General features: G+C 42.7%; 1 protein-coding gene and 1 long non-coding RNA gene across 2 annotated transcripts in view; one reads left to right on the top strand and one right to left on the bottom strand.

The window, feature by feature from the left end:
* The first annotated feature begins 307 nt into the window (after nt 1-307).
* LOC124134725 lies at nt 308-4432 on the top strand. Its single transcript, XR_006861140.1, has 3 exons — nt 308-413; nt 1385-1520; nt 4327-4432. It is a non-coding gene; the product is annotated as an uncharacterized LOC124134725 (long non-coding RNA).
* LOC124134683 (chitin synthase chs-1-like) overlaps nt 4193-18508 on the bottom strand; it is a 39798-nt gene continuing 25482 nt past the window's right edge. The window contains exons 9-15 of the mRNA XM_046499660.2: nt 18394-18493; nt 16458-16614; nt 14240-14456; nt 13289-13489; nt 11340-11737; nt 9208-9697; nt 4193-7896 (exon numbers count right to left, since the gene is read on the bottom strand). Coding sequence (XP_046355616.2) covers nt 6836-7896; nt 9208-9697; nt 11340-11737; nt 13289-13489; nt 14240-14456; nt 16458-16614; nt 18394-18493 — 2624 coding nt within the window. The 3' untranslated portion in view covers nt 4193-6835. The remainder of the gene's footprint in view (nt 7897-9207; nt 9698-11339; nt 11738-13288; nt 13490-14239; nt 14457-16457; nt 16615-18393; nt 18494-18508) is intronic.

Raw genomic sequence — 18508 nt, 5'->3', positions numbered from 1 at the left:
CCTGATCACCAGCTAAAGTGAACTACTGTTTGTTGTTATATCGTTGTTGTTATCCCAAAGGGTCTCAAATCTACATAAAACAATAATTAGTTACACGACGTGAAGACAATCGTGATGAAAAAACAGAACTGTCAAATCAGCTTATGATGAAAATATAGGTTCACCTGTGGTCTGATATTGAAGGGGGAGATTTATTCCTTTTGAGAAAATGTCAGTTCAACCTTTCAACCGTTCAACCTCAATCGACTTTGAAAGAAACCGAACTGTGAGATAATAATAATAGATACACCAGAATAGCACCATGTTATCTTATCAGTGGCTACTGCACGCCGTCAAATAATGCGCTAATCTTCAAGTGAGAGCAAGCATTATGTCTCGCCTGTGTGGACTCCTCTTGGTTGTCTTAATTGTTGGTATGTACAAACTAAGTCTACAAGCCATCCTGGAAATATGTGCAAGTTAGCTATATGATCCAATTATTTTTATCAATAGTTTTGTAACGGTGCATACGTACACCGACTGGAGCGGGGTTGTGGTGGTGTGAGTGAGTGAGTTAAGATGCATAGTCGCATCGGCAATATTTTAAGACATATTGTGACTGTTGTTTTCCAAGAGCATTCCATCAAATGGCAGTAAAATAACTAGTAATGTATCAGAGATGTTTGTCAAAAACTAGCTAGAAAACAATACTAAGATGGGATTGTTTAACGACGACACAATATATCTCAGGTTATAGACTAATAGCTAGCCAGGAACAAGGAGAAGACAATGGGGACTTACAATACTTCTGCTTCCTGCATTGGTCTCCAGCTGGATTTACATCTTGTCATTAGCTGCTGAGTACTGTTAACACGTTTAATTGTTTTACGTTACTTCAACCCCAGTAGTAGTGGTAGTAGTAGTAGTAGTAGTAGTAGTAGTAGTAGTAGTAGTAGTAGCAGTAGTAGTGAGTGAGTGAGTGAGTGAGTGAGTGAATTGGGTTTAACGCCGCTTTTAACAGTATTCCAGTTACATCACGGCGTGTCAGCTTAATGTGGGAGGAAAGCCCGAAGTGATGCAGGTCTCAGACGTTTACCACTTCGGTGAAAACCACGAGCACGGGTATGGTGCTGACAAACCTAGAAACATAATCGGGGCGAACCGGGATTCGAACCCACAATCATAGGTTTCTGGCGTGCCCAAGGGACGCAACTCTGCACAGCGAATCGCGGCTCCCTAGACGACTGGGCCACCCGTGCCCCCAGTAGTAGTAGTAGTAGTAGTAGTAGTAGTAGTAGTGCATGGTGGTGGTACCATTTAGATGTACAGTCATGAATGACATGACTACACTCTTATATGGACGTACACATGTTTACAATGACCAAGTAAGTTCCCCCACCCCCAGGCCCCGTGGTGTGTCAGCTCGTCATGCCCTGGCAGATGTGTGAGATGCAGTGTCTTAAAGACAACAACGCCACCTGGCCCTACCATGCCGCGCCGGAAATAAACGAACATTGCCGAACCTACTGCAGAGACCACTGGTAAGTTTCTAAAACGCTTACCCCAAGATACATGCATGCTTTTGTTTTTCTTATTTGCTATAATAATAATAATAATAATAATAATAATAATAATAATAATAATAATAATATCATTGGTGTTTGAATATTATGAAAAAGCTATTAACTAAAAACAGTTAGTTACAAGTGGTAGCGTTCTTTGTCATTTGAAGTGTATAGTTTTCAATACTCTGAATGTACAATCTTTCAAATTCTTTAATTTGACCTTTGAAATACTAGTAGACGGTTTTTAAAAATGGTTTTTAGATTTACTGTTCGGAAAGAAATATGAATTCAGATTCTCAGCTGTTGAAATATTCCAAGGAAACCGAACTTTATTATCTGCATCTTCTTTGTCAAACCATTCTTTGGTGCTGAAGTTCTGCATCTTTTCCGTATCCTTATAAATGTTCTTTTAAATATTTAAACTTTCCCTCCAGTTATGCCTAGTATGGTTTTACTCCGCTATTAGCAATATTCCATCAACATCAAGGTGGGGGACACCACAAATGGGCTTCGCACATTGTACCCATGTCGGGAATCGAAACCGGTTCTTCCGCGTGACGAGCGAACGCTTTAACCACTAGGCTACCCGACCGCCCCCAAATGATTGCATATGTTTGTTTAATGTATGTCCAAAACAAGAATTTACTATACAAGTAGTAGTATACACATTAGAACCAGAGCCAGGCCCATTCAGAACGTATATAGCGAAGGGCGATGTGGTGAAAAACGAATGTTTCAAGAGAAATGTGTATGGCTAAGTATATACTTTCGGTGTGTATAATTTTGAATGGTTCTACAGACCGTACTGTCATCAGGGTATCTAACCATTGCCTGGCCCTGGTGTAGAATCCTCCATCCCGTTGTTAGGCGTTTGCTGGCGCAACTGGCCACTATGGGTGGCGGCCCGTGAAGATCCGGGGTAGAATAGATCTTCAGCAACCCATGCCTGCCGTAAAAGGCGACTATGCTTGCCGTAAAAGGCGATTATGCTTGTCGTAAGAGGCGACTAACGGGGTCGGGTGGTCAGGGTCGCTGACTTGGTTGATGCATGTCATCGGATCCCAGTTGCGTGGATCGATGCTCATGATGTCAATCACTGGATTGTCTGGTCCAGACTGGATTATTTACAGACCGCCGTCATATAGCTGGACTATTGCCGAGTGTTGCGTTAAACAACAAAGAAACAAAAACAACTGTGGGTGGCAAGGACTGTACAGCCGTCAATGGAAACCTTCGAATAGAGTGAGTGGGTGGGGGTTGACGCCGCTTTTAACAGTATTCCAGTTATATCACGGCGTGTCAGCTTAATGTGCATGGGAGGAAAGCCTGAAGTGATGCAGGTCGAAGACCTTTAATTACTACTTTGATGGAACCCATGATAATGGGTGTCGTGTTGACATACCTAGAAACACAATCAGGGCCAAATGCGTCGCCGAAGATGAATGGGCCATCCATTGCTGCTACTTCAAAGAAAAACTATGGAATGAACGTGTGGGCCAATCTCATTAAGTCTCAATCTCATTCAAATCAGAGAACTAACATCTGATTTTAATCAGATTTGGGCCAGTCTTCAACTTCAAGCTACATACATGTGCTAAGCACCTTCTGAAAACGACCATCTTGTCAGACAGATTCGGCCCATGAACCTTCTGGTGCCATGGTCTGTGGTGACGACTAATTCCTGTAACACAGACAGCAGGAAATATTTTTTATTCAGTGAAGATTTACAACAGTTATAGATAACGGCAATTGAGGGCATGTATTGTAGTCGGTGGCAGGTTTCTTTAAATCAGACCGCCTCCGTGGTCTAGTGGTTGAGCGTCCGCCCGGAGAGCGGAAGTTCCGGGGTTCAATTTCCGGCCGCTTCATACAAAAAATAAATTAAAAGACGGTACTTGTTGTTGCTCAGTATACTGTGTCTGAGTGGGGTTTTCATGTTAAAACTGCGGCATGGTATCACAGCGGGTTAGCACTATAAAATCGGCATAAGCCCGGACTAGCTAGCACGCACACACACACACACACACACACACACACACACACACACACACACACACACACACACACACACAGAGTATAAGAGCAATAATCATGAACGAGACGTTAAATGAAAACTCTATGTTAACACGAATATTTTACAACATATCGTCACCCGTGAAGATCCGGGGTAGAATAGGTCTTCAGCAACCCATACTCGTCGAGAGAGGCGACTATGCTTGTCGTAGGAGGCGACTAACGGGATCGGGTGGTCAGGCTCGCTGACTTGGTTGATGCATGTCATCGTATCCCAATTGCGTGGATCGATGCTCATGATGTCAATCACTGGGTGAACACGATGAGACCATTAAAGTTGAATGAGTAGGACCAGGTTAAATGCACGTGGCTCGGTTCCTTACATTAGTGGAGGGTCAACTTAAGTGGAGCAAACCAAACGTTTCCTTCATACGTGTCTACAATATAACTTTTAACTGATTTTTAAACAGTCAAATGAATCATCTCAATGTCGTCACCTTGTTATCTAGCAATGTAAGACAAAGTAAATTTAGGAACAAAGGGAACTATATAGCTCTCAGTTGATTTTATCTTGTGTTTGATTTTCACTTGAAAATGTCTTGAGTTGGCAATATTGTATTGAATTATTTATTTTAAAAAAAATATCGGCACAGATTTCAAACATTGTAGAGGTCATGTGGTTGCAAATTTATTTATCATGCGTGCGTGCGTGCGTGCGTGCATTTATTAATAATATTTTTGTACTTAACCAGATATTGCTTTATTTCAGGAAGGACATGTTTTACAACACCACACTTACGGGCTGACAGAAGGAAGCAAACGTCTGTAATATGACACTGCAGTGTTAATAAACCCAACGTTTATAGTACGATGCAGCGATCCAGTTTGTTTATTTATTTCAAGTTGAAAAAGTCTTTCGTCTTTCGCGGGGAACACCGGACCTTAGCTCCACCCATTGCACCCATGTGGGGAATTGAACCCGGGCCTTCGGCGTGACGAGCGAACACTTTAATCACTAGGCTACCTCAACCTGGCTACCTGGAATATTTGTCATACGGGTTTATTCACAAACGCTCTGATTCCAACCAGGGAAACACATGGCATACAATGGGTATACAATGATGTGTATGTGAAAAAACAAGGAGCTAAAACAAGGACAGGTCGACTCGGGAGTCCGTATACTGTGTCTGAGTGGGGTATTCATGTTAAAATGAGGCACGGTATCTCAGTGGGCTAGCACTATAAAATCGGCATTAGTCCGGACTAGTGCACACAGCACGCGCGTGCATGCACGTCGCTATATAAGTGCAATAATCTTGGACGTTACACAATTGACTTCCCTGATAGGCGTGATCATGTCTGGCGACGTTGAAATGAACGTCAAGCCAATGTCAACCTGAGACCTCATGACAGATTTGGCGGTGGATCGGTTTTGGTGTTGGGTGGCATCACTATGACTGATCGAACTCCATACTGTGCAAGGAAGGGTCACTGGGCAGTGCCGTCGGGACCACACCCTTTGTTGTCCCGTTTGCAAGGCGTGTGGGTCGACGTATTGTCTTTCAGGACGACAACGCCCATGCTCATCGTGCACGAATCGTCAATGCTCACCCCCAGAAGCACAACATCCAAAGAATGCCAGGGTCAGCAATGAGCCCAGACCTTTCCCCCACTGAACACACCCGGGACATGATTGGGAGGCGTGTACGTCAACGTCATAGGCCGCTGACCATGTTGGCTGAACTTGGCCAGGCGCTGCAAGAAGAGTCGGACAGACTCTCTGAAATCGCCATTAGGAGACTCACGGGCAGTATGTCTTGGCGAGTGAATGAATGTTTGTCAAATCATGGCAGTATTACGCACTACTGATCCAAAAAAAATCAAACTTCCCATGTAACCCCTATCGGCCTTCAAGATCACTGGCGGTCATAACATCTACTGTCATACTCCACTACCGATTGTAATGTATTCCTAACTTTTTCATTATCATACAAATATGACTAGAAACTTATATCTCTTTTAATATTGGTACTTTTAAGTTATTTCCGAGTATCCCCCACTTTTTAAAGAGTACAATTCACAGTTCAGGGCGTCACGTGGACAAGCGAAGTGTCATCTGAATAGCTGCCATATCTGTCTCACAGAATATTTACGTGGGGGTCTTAAGGGACCAACCATATCATATTCGGGGAGAGGGTTCTGGGAGTTTTTATCGAGATTATATATTTTTCAGCTATAGTAAAAAAAAACAGATAATTTTATATTTATTTTATGAGCCTGAATTTAAAAAAAAATAATGTCATTTTTGTGGCAGGGTATTGGAATTGTTTTTTTTTATATGTTTGGTCACCAATGTATGGTATGTGACGTTGGGTTGGGGGTGATTAGGTCGTTGGTGAGGCAAGTTTATCTTTACCCTCAATTAAAATAGTGAAACTATCACAACTTAAATGATCACAGCATGGCTTATGTAACACACACACAGCTGTCTGTAAATAATGGCATCTGGACCAGATAATCCAGTGATTGACATCATGAGCATCGATCCACATAACTGGGGTGTGATGACAATCAGTCACGCCACGGAGCCTGACCACCCGATCTTATAGCCAACTCTTCCCACAAGCATAGGTAGCTGGGGACCTATACTCTTACCCGGAATCCCAATGGGTGAACACGCACTGGATATGAAGTCACAGCATACCTTTTTTTAACACACCATTTCACTAGTTTTTACAATTAACTTGATAAATGAATCCTTAGCACTGACAAACATATTTAACTGGAGTTTTGTTGAATTTCCTATATTTTACTTATGGAATACATGTACTTGTGAGAAGGAATACTGGGTTGTCACTATTAAATCCCAAGTGTGGAATGATACATCTATTACACCTCCAGCAGAAATGTTCCTATTCATAGTCGTGGGCACGGGTGGCCCATTTGTCTAAGGAGCCACGATTCGTTGTGCAGAGTTGCGTCCCTTGGGCACGCCAGAAACCTATGTTTCCTATTCATAGTCGGGGGCACGGTTTGCCCATTCGTCTAAGGAGCCACGATTTGCTGTGCAGAGTTGCGTCCCTATGATTGAGGTTCGAATCATTGAGGTTCGAATCGATTATGTTTCTAGGTTATCAGCACCATACCCGTGCTCGTGGGTTTCACCAAAGTGGTAAAACGTCCGAGACCTGCATCACCTCGGGCCCTCCTCCCACATTAAGCTGACACGCCGTGACATAACTGTAATACTGTTAAAAGCGGCGTTAAACCCAACTCACTCAATCACTCGAGTCATAGTCTGGTTTTATTTCTTCAATGTCATTAAGTTCCTGTGTATGTGGTGAAGGTTCTCGCGTTGACCCGCTCCAATATCCCAATGATCTTACTGTTCCTCCAGAAAGAATAGTATTCCTTTGACGGCGTTCCCTGTCATAAACTGTCAACCCAAACACTGAATTTATGGTCTTAGCTTCTCTGGGATCCTGATTCTCTCCCTTGTTTATTTCCGTCAAAACCGTTTGGGTAAACGGCATCATGTTCTTGTCATCCACCTTTTGCCCCACTTGTTCAACTGCCTTCTTCACCAGACTTTCTATCGTCTTCCTGGACATCAAGGATAGGTGTTCAAATTCCTTCTTCACATCATCTTCAACGGAGAACTTAGATTTGGTGACCTTACTTTTGTACAACTTAACTGCTATCTGACACATTTTATGCCAGAGATTTTTGTTCCCCAAGTCATGTTTCATGGTACTCTGCCGATCCCTCCTTCGTCTCCTGTCCTCTTTCCTCTCGTCATCCGTCATTATTGTTGTTGTTTCTGAGCACTTGTTCGTATAGTCATTAATAAGTCTGCTCAAATCGTTATGCTGAATTTCGCTATCGGTTCCTTTTTGTTTGCAAATGTGTCCAAAATTAATTTCCTTTCCAGCAACAATTTGCAACAAAGTTGAAAACCGATGAAACAGCATAGCAACAAATTGTACTACCAATAACAGTCCAAATACAACTATGAAAGCTATTGACAATGGCTGTACCTTTTCCGGCTTGAATGTAGCATCTGGGCAGGGCAGTTCAAAGGCCATGTTTGGTGTATACTGTGCAATGCTCTCAAGTGCAAACAGCAGAATGATAAAAACAGCATTGATGAGGATGAATCCGAGACACGACGTGTTCCGAAGTGCAGCCAGGTTGTCTGCAAGGTTTGCATCCTTTTCATCAATAGGCGTTAGATATTCACTCATAAGGCTTAACCAGAATTTGTTTTCTTCTTCAGTCAATTCCTCAGAGACGCCTTTGTAAGGATCCAAAAGGTCGCAGATGTCTTTGATCTCATCTTCTGTAGTAGGAAACAAATATGGGTTAGTCTTGTTCCAAATATTAAAACATTCGAATTGTGAACTTGGCATCATTAAAAAAAATTTAAATCGTGTTTGTGTAAAAGATTGGTTGTTTACAAAGTTTCATATTTTTATGGTGGATGGTATAATCTTAAGAGATGTTCTAGCATCAATGCCTCCATTGACAGACCTTCATAGAAGGTCGCACTAGAACGTTACTTGTAATTAAAGATGGATTCATCATAATACGATATCAATAAAAATATACACAGGGTTACATGGAAAGAGTTTGTACGAGTCAGCATAAACTTGTAACTTATTAGAAAGAATATTAACATGTTTAGTTTTTAAAAAAAAGGCAAATTGTGTGATTTGTATAATGTTTGTTTGTTTAACGCCGCACTCAGGAATATTCCAGTTATATGACGGCGGTCTGTAAATAATCGAGTCTGGACCAGAAAATCCAGTGATTGACATCATGAGCATCGATCCACGCAATTGGGAAACGATGACATGCATCAACCAAGTCAGCGAGCCTGACCACCCGATCCCGTTAGTCGCCTCTCACGACAAGCATAGTCGCCTCTTAATGATTGGTTGGTTTGTTGTTTAACGCCGCACTCAGTAATATTCCCGCTACATGACGGCGGTCTGTAAGTAATCGAGTCTGGACCAGACAATCCAGTGATTGACAACATGGGCATCGATCCACGCATCAACCAAGTCAACGAGCCTGACCACCTGATCCCGTTAGTCGCCTCTTACGACAAGCATGGTCGCCTTTTACTGCAAGCATGGTTTGCTGAAGACCCATTCTACCCCGGATCTTCACGGTAGATGTGTATAATGAAATGAAGGAAGAATGAGTTAGCCAGACACCTTATTAGCAATATTCCGGCCATATCATTTCGAGGCAACCAAAAGGGTTTCAAACATTGTGCCTATGTGGGGAATCAAACCCAGGCCTTCAGTCGATGAGCGAACACTTTAGCCACTACGCACCGCCCCATGAATGAAAAACTGTGTTGGAAAAGAAGATGGTATGCGTGATGACATGGTGGATGATAACATGATTAAATGATTAAATGATATAGATGGAAATATTGGCTGCAATAACAACAATTTCGGACCGCCGTCACATAGCTCGAATATTGCCGAGTGTGGCGTTAAACAACAAACAAAAACAACAACAATTTCTGAAATGGCATGATAAAAGATGTGGTTGTGATTTTTATAGGATGAGGAAGCACAACTGGAGTAACAACGAGTGAAATACAACAAAGAGGGTAACAAAAATAAGGTTCACTTACTGTCTGGCAGATCAGTTTTTCCCTTCGAAAGCTCCTGTTTACAATTCTTATCCAATGGACAACCCTTGTCCTTCTGTTTTTCTTCAAGAAGAGGCCTTTCTGCATCATCACCATCAATTATCCTTAACAACCGTGACAGAAGTCTCTTTGCAGGTTTCATTTTCTTTTTAGATTCACCTTTCTCCTGGGCCCCCTTGGACTCACCGCTGTCTCTGGTCCCCCACGACACGTCGTTCAAGTTTGCCAGGGAGTAAATCACCATGAGAAGCGTGGTACTGGGGATGAGCAGGAAGTACAGTACGCCGTAGAAGAGGCACGTTATTTCTTGGGGATGAAGCAGTGCAGAGATGACGAAGATGCTGGCCACAAGTGTCAGGAAGATGGTGGAGACTGAACAGAAGCCACTTTCAGCTGCCTGTTTGATGATGCCGACCAACACAACTGTCATAAGCAGGCAGTAGCATATTGTCAGAATCAGAGCGAAAGTCAGCTGGAAATAAAAGTCAGAACATGAGAAGACAGGGAGGGGGTCTTTGATAGGCATTTTGAAGACAGTATTTCATGGTTTGGTTTGGTTTGTTGTTTAACGACGCACTCAGCAATATTCCAGCTGTATGACGGCGGTCTGTAAAGAATCGAGTCTGGACCAGACAATCCAGTGATTGAAATCATGAACATCGATCCACACAATTGGAATCGATGACATGCATCAACCAAGTCAGCGAGCCTTACCACCCGATCCCGTTAGTCGCCTTTTACGGCAAGCATGGGTTGCTGAAGACCTATTCTACCCCGGATCTTCACGGGTCGTATTTCATGAGGACATATTTACATCGATTTCAAATTTCGTATTCACAATGCTTCTTGCCAAACCACTTTGTGAATTATTTGACGTTTACATTACGAAAGGGCCTTAAACACTTTTTTCTCTAAAGTGGGGAGAGAGGTAGGATTTTAAAAATATTTCTATGTTTCCCACCCCAATACCAACAAACACTAGATCTTCTGGATACACATTAACCTCGTCTCTGCAATACACGTCGGTTGTCAAGCATGTCATTTTGAATGACAGAGACGCAGGAATTTTGAAAATTATTTGTATCGCCAATGAAAATGAAAGACCCGCAGGATTAAAATTTCGCGCTGATACCCGAAAAATATCATATTTTTTCAACCACACCGAAGACAGAAATCCAGATTTATTATCCAAAACTGGTTCCTGCAGAAGATGTTGTTCAAGTGAGTTTGCATGAAATTGCATCACAATGACATCACAATCAAATGAATTCAATAATCTCGCTGAAGCTGTTTCGCCTTACATTTTCCACACAAGACACTGCCTATTATCAATTACAAACTGAAAAAGTTGGAAGAATAATTTTGGTAATATGATATACTGGATATTACCTCGCGTCTATTGATCTAAAATATAATGAATAAATGTTTGAAACCTCTATCTACTTGACGTATTGATCTATATAGGTAAAAGGTGACTAACAGGATCGGGTCTTCAGGCTCGCTGACTTGGTTGATGCGTATCATCGTATCCCAATTGCGTGGATCGATGCTCATGATGTCAATCACTGGATTGTCTGGTCAAGACTCTTTATTTTTTTACAGACCGCCGTCATATAGCTGGAATATTGCTGTGTGTGGCGTTAAACAACAAACAAACAAAACCAAAACATTATTAAAAAATACAGGAAAGGTGAAATTCTCTCTATTGTGTATCATTGAAAATGAGGACATTTCAAATTCCAACTTTGTCTTTGCTGCTCTTATCACAGAAATCATCCAATAAAGCACGATATAAAACCAAAATATAATATTTTTTTCATTTCTTCTATAGTCTATATAGTCAGAATCGTACAATCGACTCTGCTATATGCAGATATAGAAAGGGTTTTGTCGCTTTATTTCTTCTCTTGAGACAATAAACCGTTGTGAAAATATCGCCTTTGCAATACACAGTGAACAGTGTAAATTGTGAATATGACACATCATAGAATATCATAACCTTGTCCTTGTCATACCTGTATATGCATATAGTATATATCGATTTTAGACCCTGACTGAAACACCCGAGACAAATTAAGACAAAAGTGAATACTCATTTGACGGGATAACCTCACCTGGATTTTTGTACTGGTCTTGAAACAGAGAATGACGAATATGATCAGGGGGGCCAAGTTAATGAGAAATGACGTCGTAAGGGTAATGGCTTGAAAGCTGGAACTGATAGCCCCGACTATAAGCATGAAGATCGTCCCTGGGGTGACGACTGACGAGGCAAACAGTCCAAGCTGATAGATGATATAGAGAATGCAAATGTCGGAATTGTTTCTGGTGGTTGTTTTCCAGGACATGATGAGGTCAAGAACATTGATCATGGTGGAGGGTGTCCATCGTCGCCTCTGCTTGAAAAATTCAAAGAAATCCATCGGGGCAAAGGTGAAGGAGTCTGATGCGGCACAGTACTCAACCCGATGTCCTTGTTGGAGAAGTAAAGTACACAGCCATCTGTCTTCACCTTGAGTAAAGTGTAAGAAAGTTAAGTAACATGCGTCATACGACTATTGCTCAAACGTTGTTTGATCAGTGTTACAGCATTCAAGACCTCGGTAAAGCTTTCAAAAGTTTTCTGGTGTTTTCATTAGTGACCATAAGCTGTCCGATGCAATTCACTATTTTGACCTGTACATATGTTCCGCGTGTTTAGATGAACACTTGACTTGCCTTTGCATGTGTTTGTGAAGGGTGCCACCGGTGGGCTCACCCTTACGCGAAACCTGGTATCATCACCATTTAATAGTGATTAATAAAACACAAGCTGATATAGTCATACAGTGGACTGTTTAACAAAACTATTTCTCATGCAAATATCTGAGACCTGCATCACTTCGGGCTTTCCTCCCACATTAAGCTGACACGCCGTGATATGACTGGAATAGTGTTAAAAGCGGCGTTAAACCCAACTCACTCACTCACTCATGCAAATATACGTGTATCTAAATGATTCCCAAAGGGGGCCGTAAAGATCCGGGGTAGACTAGCTTATCAGCAACCCATGCTTGCCGTAAAAGGCGACTATGCTTGTCGTAAAAGGCGACTGACGGGATCGGGTGGTCAGGCTCGCTGACTTGGTTGATGAATGTCATCGTATCTCAATTGCGTGGATCGATGCTCATGATGTCAATCATTGGATTGTCTGGTCCAGACTCGATTATTTACAGACCGTCGTCATAAAGCTGGAAAATTGCTGAGTGCGGCGTCAAACAACAAACAAACAAACTAACAAAGCAGTTTTAGTGGGCATGGGCAGATAACTGGTGTTGGCAGTTGGCACTAACCTTATGTCGGCTTCAATATCTAATTTGAATTTTCATCAGTTGCCCTGTTCCTGGAAGCAATTTCAGTGGGTAGTCCAATTGATTGAGATTTAATTTGTTTGGAGAAGAACAATGTCTGTTCTATGCCTTTATGGAGGTGTTAAACGATGTGTAATTTCTTAGTTTCATAAGGTGCATCGTCAAGACATGGCTGGAATATTGCCGATGTGACGTTAAATTTCACTCATTCACTCATAAGGTGTATGTATGGGATATATAATGGAGAAATCACTCTCCGACTTAAACCATGTAATGTTTGATATATAATTTCTCTTGGGTTTTCATAATGACCTAAAGATGCGTCAGTTTTACTTGTTTATACATAAAATGCACGTTTAGAATGACCAGCAAACTCCTGGCTCAGAATCAACTGCAACAACAATAGCCTAACGTCTTCACCCCTAACAGACCCGTGATTCCGGGGTAGAATAGGTCTTCAGCAACCCATGCTTGCCGTAAAAGGCGACTATGCTTGTCGTAAAAGGCAACTAACGGGATCGGGTGGTCAGGCTTGCTGACTTGGTTGATGCATGTCATCGATCCCAATTGCGTGGATCGATGCTCAAGATATTAATCACTGGATTGTCTGGTCCAGACTCGATTATTTACAGACCGCCGTCATATAGCTGGAATATTGCTGAGTGCGGCGTTAAACAACAAACCAACCAACCAATCACCCCTGACTAACTCACCCAAATCGTACTGTATCTTCTCTGCGGCCTCTGACACGGTCTTGGTGTAGGATCGCATCACGTTGGCATCCATGAGAGCAGAGCCCCGGAACAAGCTGAAACATCCGGGACTGCACAAGACACACCCCAGCATGTTCTCTGATGCCTTCTGGAGCCAGTGACTCACTGCATACTCAAACTTCTGGTACCACACCATCGGACCTGGAAACATACAATTACACCGCTTTTAATAGTATTTCACATATTGCATGGCTTGTAGACTGCGTGAGAAAGCACAAAGTGGCTTTCACAACTCATGATTGGCGCTGACAAACAAAGCCACTAGAGCATGACGCACCTGGGAATCAAACCCACAATCACCGGATCCGGTCACTACTGCACTCTGCACAGTGAAATATGACACCCATACGTAACTCCGTTGTTGTAGGAGATGAGTGATTAAGATTTGATCAAGACGTACACAATCGTGTCTGTGAGAGTATTTATAGAACAGATATACTCATGAAAAGTAGTTCTTAAGAGGCAGACCAATAAATATTCTTCGTGTGTGTGTGAGACACCCCCACACACACCAAATTTGGTTCAAAACAGTAAAACAAATCGGTCACAGATTCAACATTTGTGTTCGGGGACGAACTAGTGTGTGAGTGTGTGAGTTGAGTTTAACGCCGCTTTTAACAGTACTCCAGTTATATCACGGCGTGTCAGCTCAACGTGGGAGGAAATCACGAAGTGAAGCAGGTCTCAGACGTTTACCACTTCGGTGAAACCCACGAGCACGGGTATGGTGATGACAAACCTAGAAACATAATCGGGGCGAACCGGGATTCGAACCCACAATCATAGGTTTCTGGCGTGCCCAAGGGAGGCAACTCTGGACAGCGAATCGCGGCGCCTTAGACGACTGGGCCACCCGTGCCCCCTTTAGAACTAAACATAAGTATTCCCTACCAGAGCCTACAGGATGAATCCTGCCACAGGCAGCTCCTATGTAGGGGTTACCCTTCATCCTGTCGAGAAGGATCCGAAGAGCATCAGGCTGGAAGTCCACATCTCCGTCAAGTGCCAAGAGGAAGGTGTTTTGGGCTTTTTCCATTCGCGCCTCTTCGGTTTGATAGATTGGATTGTCTGTTATGCCATGCTTCAGGAAGTAATACATGTACATCACCTACAAACAGGCACAGGGTGTCCTCGGGTCAGTTATAGTGGTCTTAACTTCTTAAAGTTTAGCTTCTTTAGCTTTCAAATGCTGTTTCATGTTACAATTGTAGTGAAGTCACAACGTGCAGTACAAACTGGTAGTAACGTGTTTGTTTGACGTTTAGCGCGTCAGTGATGATAGTCCGTGCCATCGCCGAGCCTGACCTCAAAATCTTTGAGTGAGAGAGTAAATGAGTATAGTTTTACGTCGCTTTTAGCGATATTCCAGCAACATCACGGCGGGGGACACAATAAATGGGCTTCACACAGTGTACCCATGTCGGGAATCAAACCCGGGAACGCTGCTACCGGACCGCCCCAAAATCTTAGACAAGCACAGGTAGTTAGGAACCGGTTCAAACCAATAATCGACAAATGTTTATCTATCGGCGCCCTTGGATAACACGGCTGTGGGGTATTTTCGGAAAAGGCATAATAATACGATATGTTCACATATTCTATATATACTATACAGCATTGAAAACGCACCAGCAATAAATCTTGAAATATTACCAAAAAAACTTGAGCAATGACCGATTTTAATTAGAACAGACATAGGCGGATTATTAAGAAAGACGACAAAGAAAACAGGAATACCACACAGTAATTACATTTAAGTCATCAGTGTAAGGAAGACACATAGGGTTAAAATGAAAAGTCAATATCTGGTATGTCCGTCATTGGCAGCAACACAGGCCATGCAACGTCTTCTCATTGATCGAATATGTCTGCGAATAGTGTTCTGGGGCATTCCACTCTTGACGTAGTGTATCTTCAAGTTCTCTCAGGTTCTGTACTTGCGGACGACGTGAGTGGCGTTCACCCACATCATTGTTCGCTAGGTACTGTGTTGAAACACGTGCTGTGTGGGCTCTTGCATTATCTTGCTGGAAGGTGTGCATATCCTGGTGCTGATGAAAGAATGGGATGACGTGATTTGCCAATATGTTATTCCTGTAGTAAAGGGCATTAACTCTTCCATGACAAACATGGAGCTCTGTTCGATGGTTATGACTGATGCCGCCCCCCCCCCCCCCCCCCCCCCAATCGATCTGTCTGTACAACGCAGTCATTGTGGTAACGTTCTCCACGTCGACGCCACACGCGCAGTCGACCGTCAGCATTCCGTAAATGAAAACGGGACTCATCAGAGTACAGCACACCATGCCACTGCCGCAATCTCCAATGAAGATGATTTTTGGCCCAACGTTCATTTCGATGTAGATCAGTGAGTATGGGTCCAACATATGGACGTCGAGCACGTAGCTCTGCTGAGCGGAGACGTCGACGTACGGTGTCAGCGCTGATTAAAACCCCGTCGGCCTTGTACGGTTGCTGCAGTCCTGGTAGCCGGAAGTGTACGATCACGAAGATGCCGACGAACAATATGGCGATCCTGACGTGGTGTAGTTACACGACGTTGACCCGGACGTGGTCGATCTCTGGTGGTTCTTGTCTGCTGGTATCTGCTCAGTAGCCTGAGGACTGTTGAATGATGGCATCGAAACCGTTATGCAACGATTCTACTTGACGTACCAACTTGAAGCATGCCCAAGGCACGTTCACGTTCCTCTGCTGTTAATCTTAGCATTTCTTGTGTCAGTGCCCTTTACGTCTGCAGCAACAAGTGATGTGGCTTTTAAAAGTCTGTCTTTTATAGCCCTATTCTGCATGCTTCCCGTGAAACAAAACACGTTTTCCATGATGTGCACGCAATTTGTTGCGTTTAGGCGATGTCGCTCACAAAAAATTAAGGAATGTGTTTTGACGAGCTGTTCTTCTTCATGCTTCGTCCAGAACGTCGTATATTACTCATTCACTATATATTTTCATATGACTTAAGCCCGGATAAAAATACATCGATTTTCATGGTGGTGCGTTTTCAATGATGTTCATTATATATACTTACCTGACTCACATAGTCTATATATATACTTACTTGACTCACATATTCTCTATATATACTTACTTGACTCCATCTCTTTTTACGCCGAATTTTTTTACTGTCTTTGAGGTGGACGATGAGTTTGTTATCATTCGGCAAAGTAAATTCTAGCTTGCCTCCATAAGGTGTTTTTACTTTCTTGGGCGATTCTAGCGTTATATCAACCTCAGAGAGCACCTCTCTGCAACACATTGACATAATACAAATTAAGATATGTATTAAAGTCAACTCATTTACATATTAACACCTTTGTATTCTTTACTCAGATGGTCGTCAGTGGCCAAAGGTCAGTACCGTATTTCCTCTATTAATAGACGCCGGGGCTCTAATAGAAGCCGGGGCTCTAATAGAAGCCGGGTCAAGTGTTCAGTGCAAAAAATAGAAGCCGGGCCTCTAATTAACGCCGGGTCAGAGGCTTGTCCGAAACAAATAGAAGCCCGGGCGTCTAATAGAGGAAATACGGTATTAAGCAATTATCATTTAACTTTGCCTTCTCTTCTCTTCTGTACCGGCTCTGGTAGTGGAGCTTCTGTTCGGAGATCGGAATGTCGGCGGATCGATCCACAGGCCACGTCAAGGAACATTTTGTTTTTCACCAAACTAGGTGACAGCGGATCTCACAAATAACTGTCTATATTGATCTTCGATCTCTAACTATGTCTAATGTCTACAACTTTTAAACACATAGTTCCATGCCTCTAGCTAACGTAAAAAAAACGTGATAGACACTTCCGGGTTTACATCCGGGATATACTAGTATATGCAGTACGACCCTAACATAAGGTGATCTTAACCCTTGTTGGATGTCAAATTCTATTCCATTGTTGATACCATCGCAGTGGTCATGTCTGTCAAATCTGGTCAAATCATTGTCATAATGGTTGGGATGAAAGGGATTTCAAGGGGATATCTATCATTTGAGTATTCCTGTAGAGTTCCAGTTAATTTGTGTATGTCATTTCAGAACAGGTTTAGGTCAGTGGCATTCAAAGTGACCTTGACATTTGACACAACCATGGAATGTGACATTTACAGTAAATCCTGCATTAACTTAAAAAAATTCACACAATTAATATTTATACTGTGTATTTTGTTGACCTTGACCTTTTTTTAATCTAAAGACCCATAAAATCTAAACGGATCCAGAACTCACCCTTGAGATTACTGAAATTAAATTTAATCAGATTTCCATGATAAATACAAACTGCACAAAAAGTGATGTGTTGCCTTGTATATTGTATTACTGCAATACGATGACGACGGAAAACAACCGAGACTTGACCAGACAATCCAGTGACACGATAGCCCGTTTTACTGATTTTGAATTACCTGTGCTGCGTACATGTGCGAGTGCAAAAAGTGTAACATATTTGCTGTAACATATTAATCACTGGATTGTCTGGTCCAGACTCGATTATTTACAGACCGCCGTCATGTAGCTGGAATATTGCTGAGTGCGACGTTAAACAACAAACCAACCAACCAACATTGGAGAAGTATGGGTGTTATTGAAGCAGGTGCGCCGATCCATCAAGGTGAAACGCCTAAAAAATCCGTCGTGGGATTCTGCTTCACCAGGACAACGCACCAGTCCACACGAGCCGTGTTGCAATGCCAGCTGTGCAAGAATGTGGCTACGAACTCCTCCCTCACCCACCCTATTCTTCAGACCCAGCCCCCAGTGACTTCCACCTCTTTCCCAGCCTGAAACAAACACCTCCGGGGTCGGAGATTTGAAGATGACGATGAGCTAACTGCTGCTGTGGAGGGTTGGTTAGGGGACCAGAATGTTGACTTCTACCGATCGGGCATCAGTGACTGGCAAACTAGGTGGAACAAGTGTGCGGAGTTGGGAGGGGACTATGTTGAAAAATAAAGTAGTAACAATCCAATTCTATTACTTTTTCGGTGTGAGGCTCAAACCTTTTTGATATCCGCTCGTAACTATACTGGAACCCACCTGCATGCCTGTTGCATCGCCATGGCGAGACGCCTAACATACATGTTGATTGTCCTCTTTGGCCCTTTCCCACAGAAAGCATTGTCGAAGAATATGTTGGCTGTAAATGTAAAAT

This window comes from Haliotis rufescens, unplaced genomic scaffold (assembly GCF_023055435.1).
Source record: "Haliotis rufescens isolate VD_foot unplaced genomic scaffold, xgHalRufe1.0.p SCAF_4, whole genome shotgun sequence".
Taxonomy (NCBI): Eukaryota; Metazoa; Mollusca; class Gastropoda; order Lepetellida; family Haliotidae; genus Haliotis; species Haliotis rufescens.
Note: the sequence above shows the minus strand (reverse complement) of the source record. Positions and strands in the feature narration are given on the sequence as shown.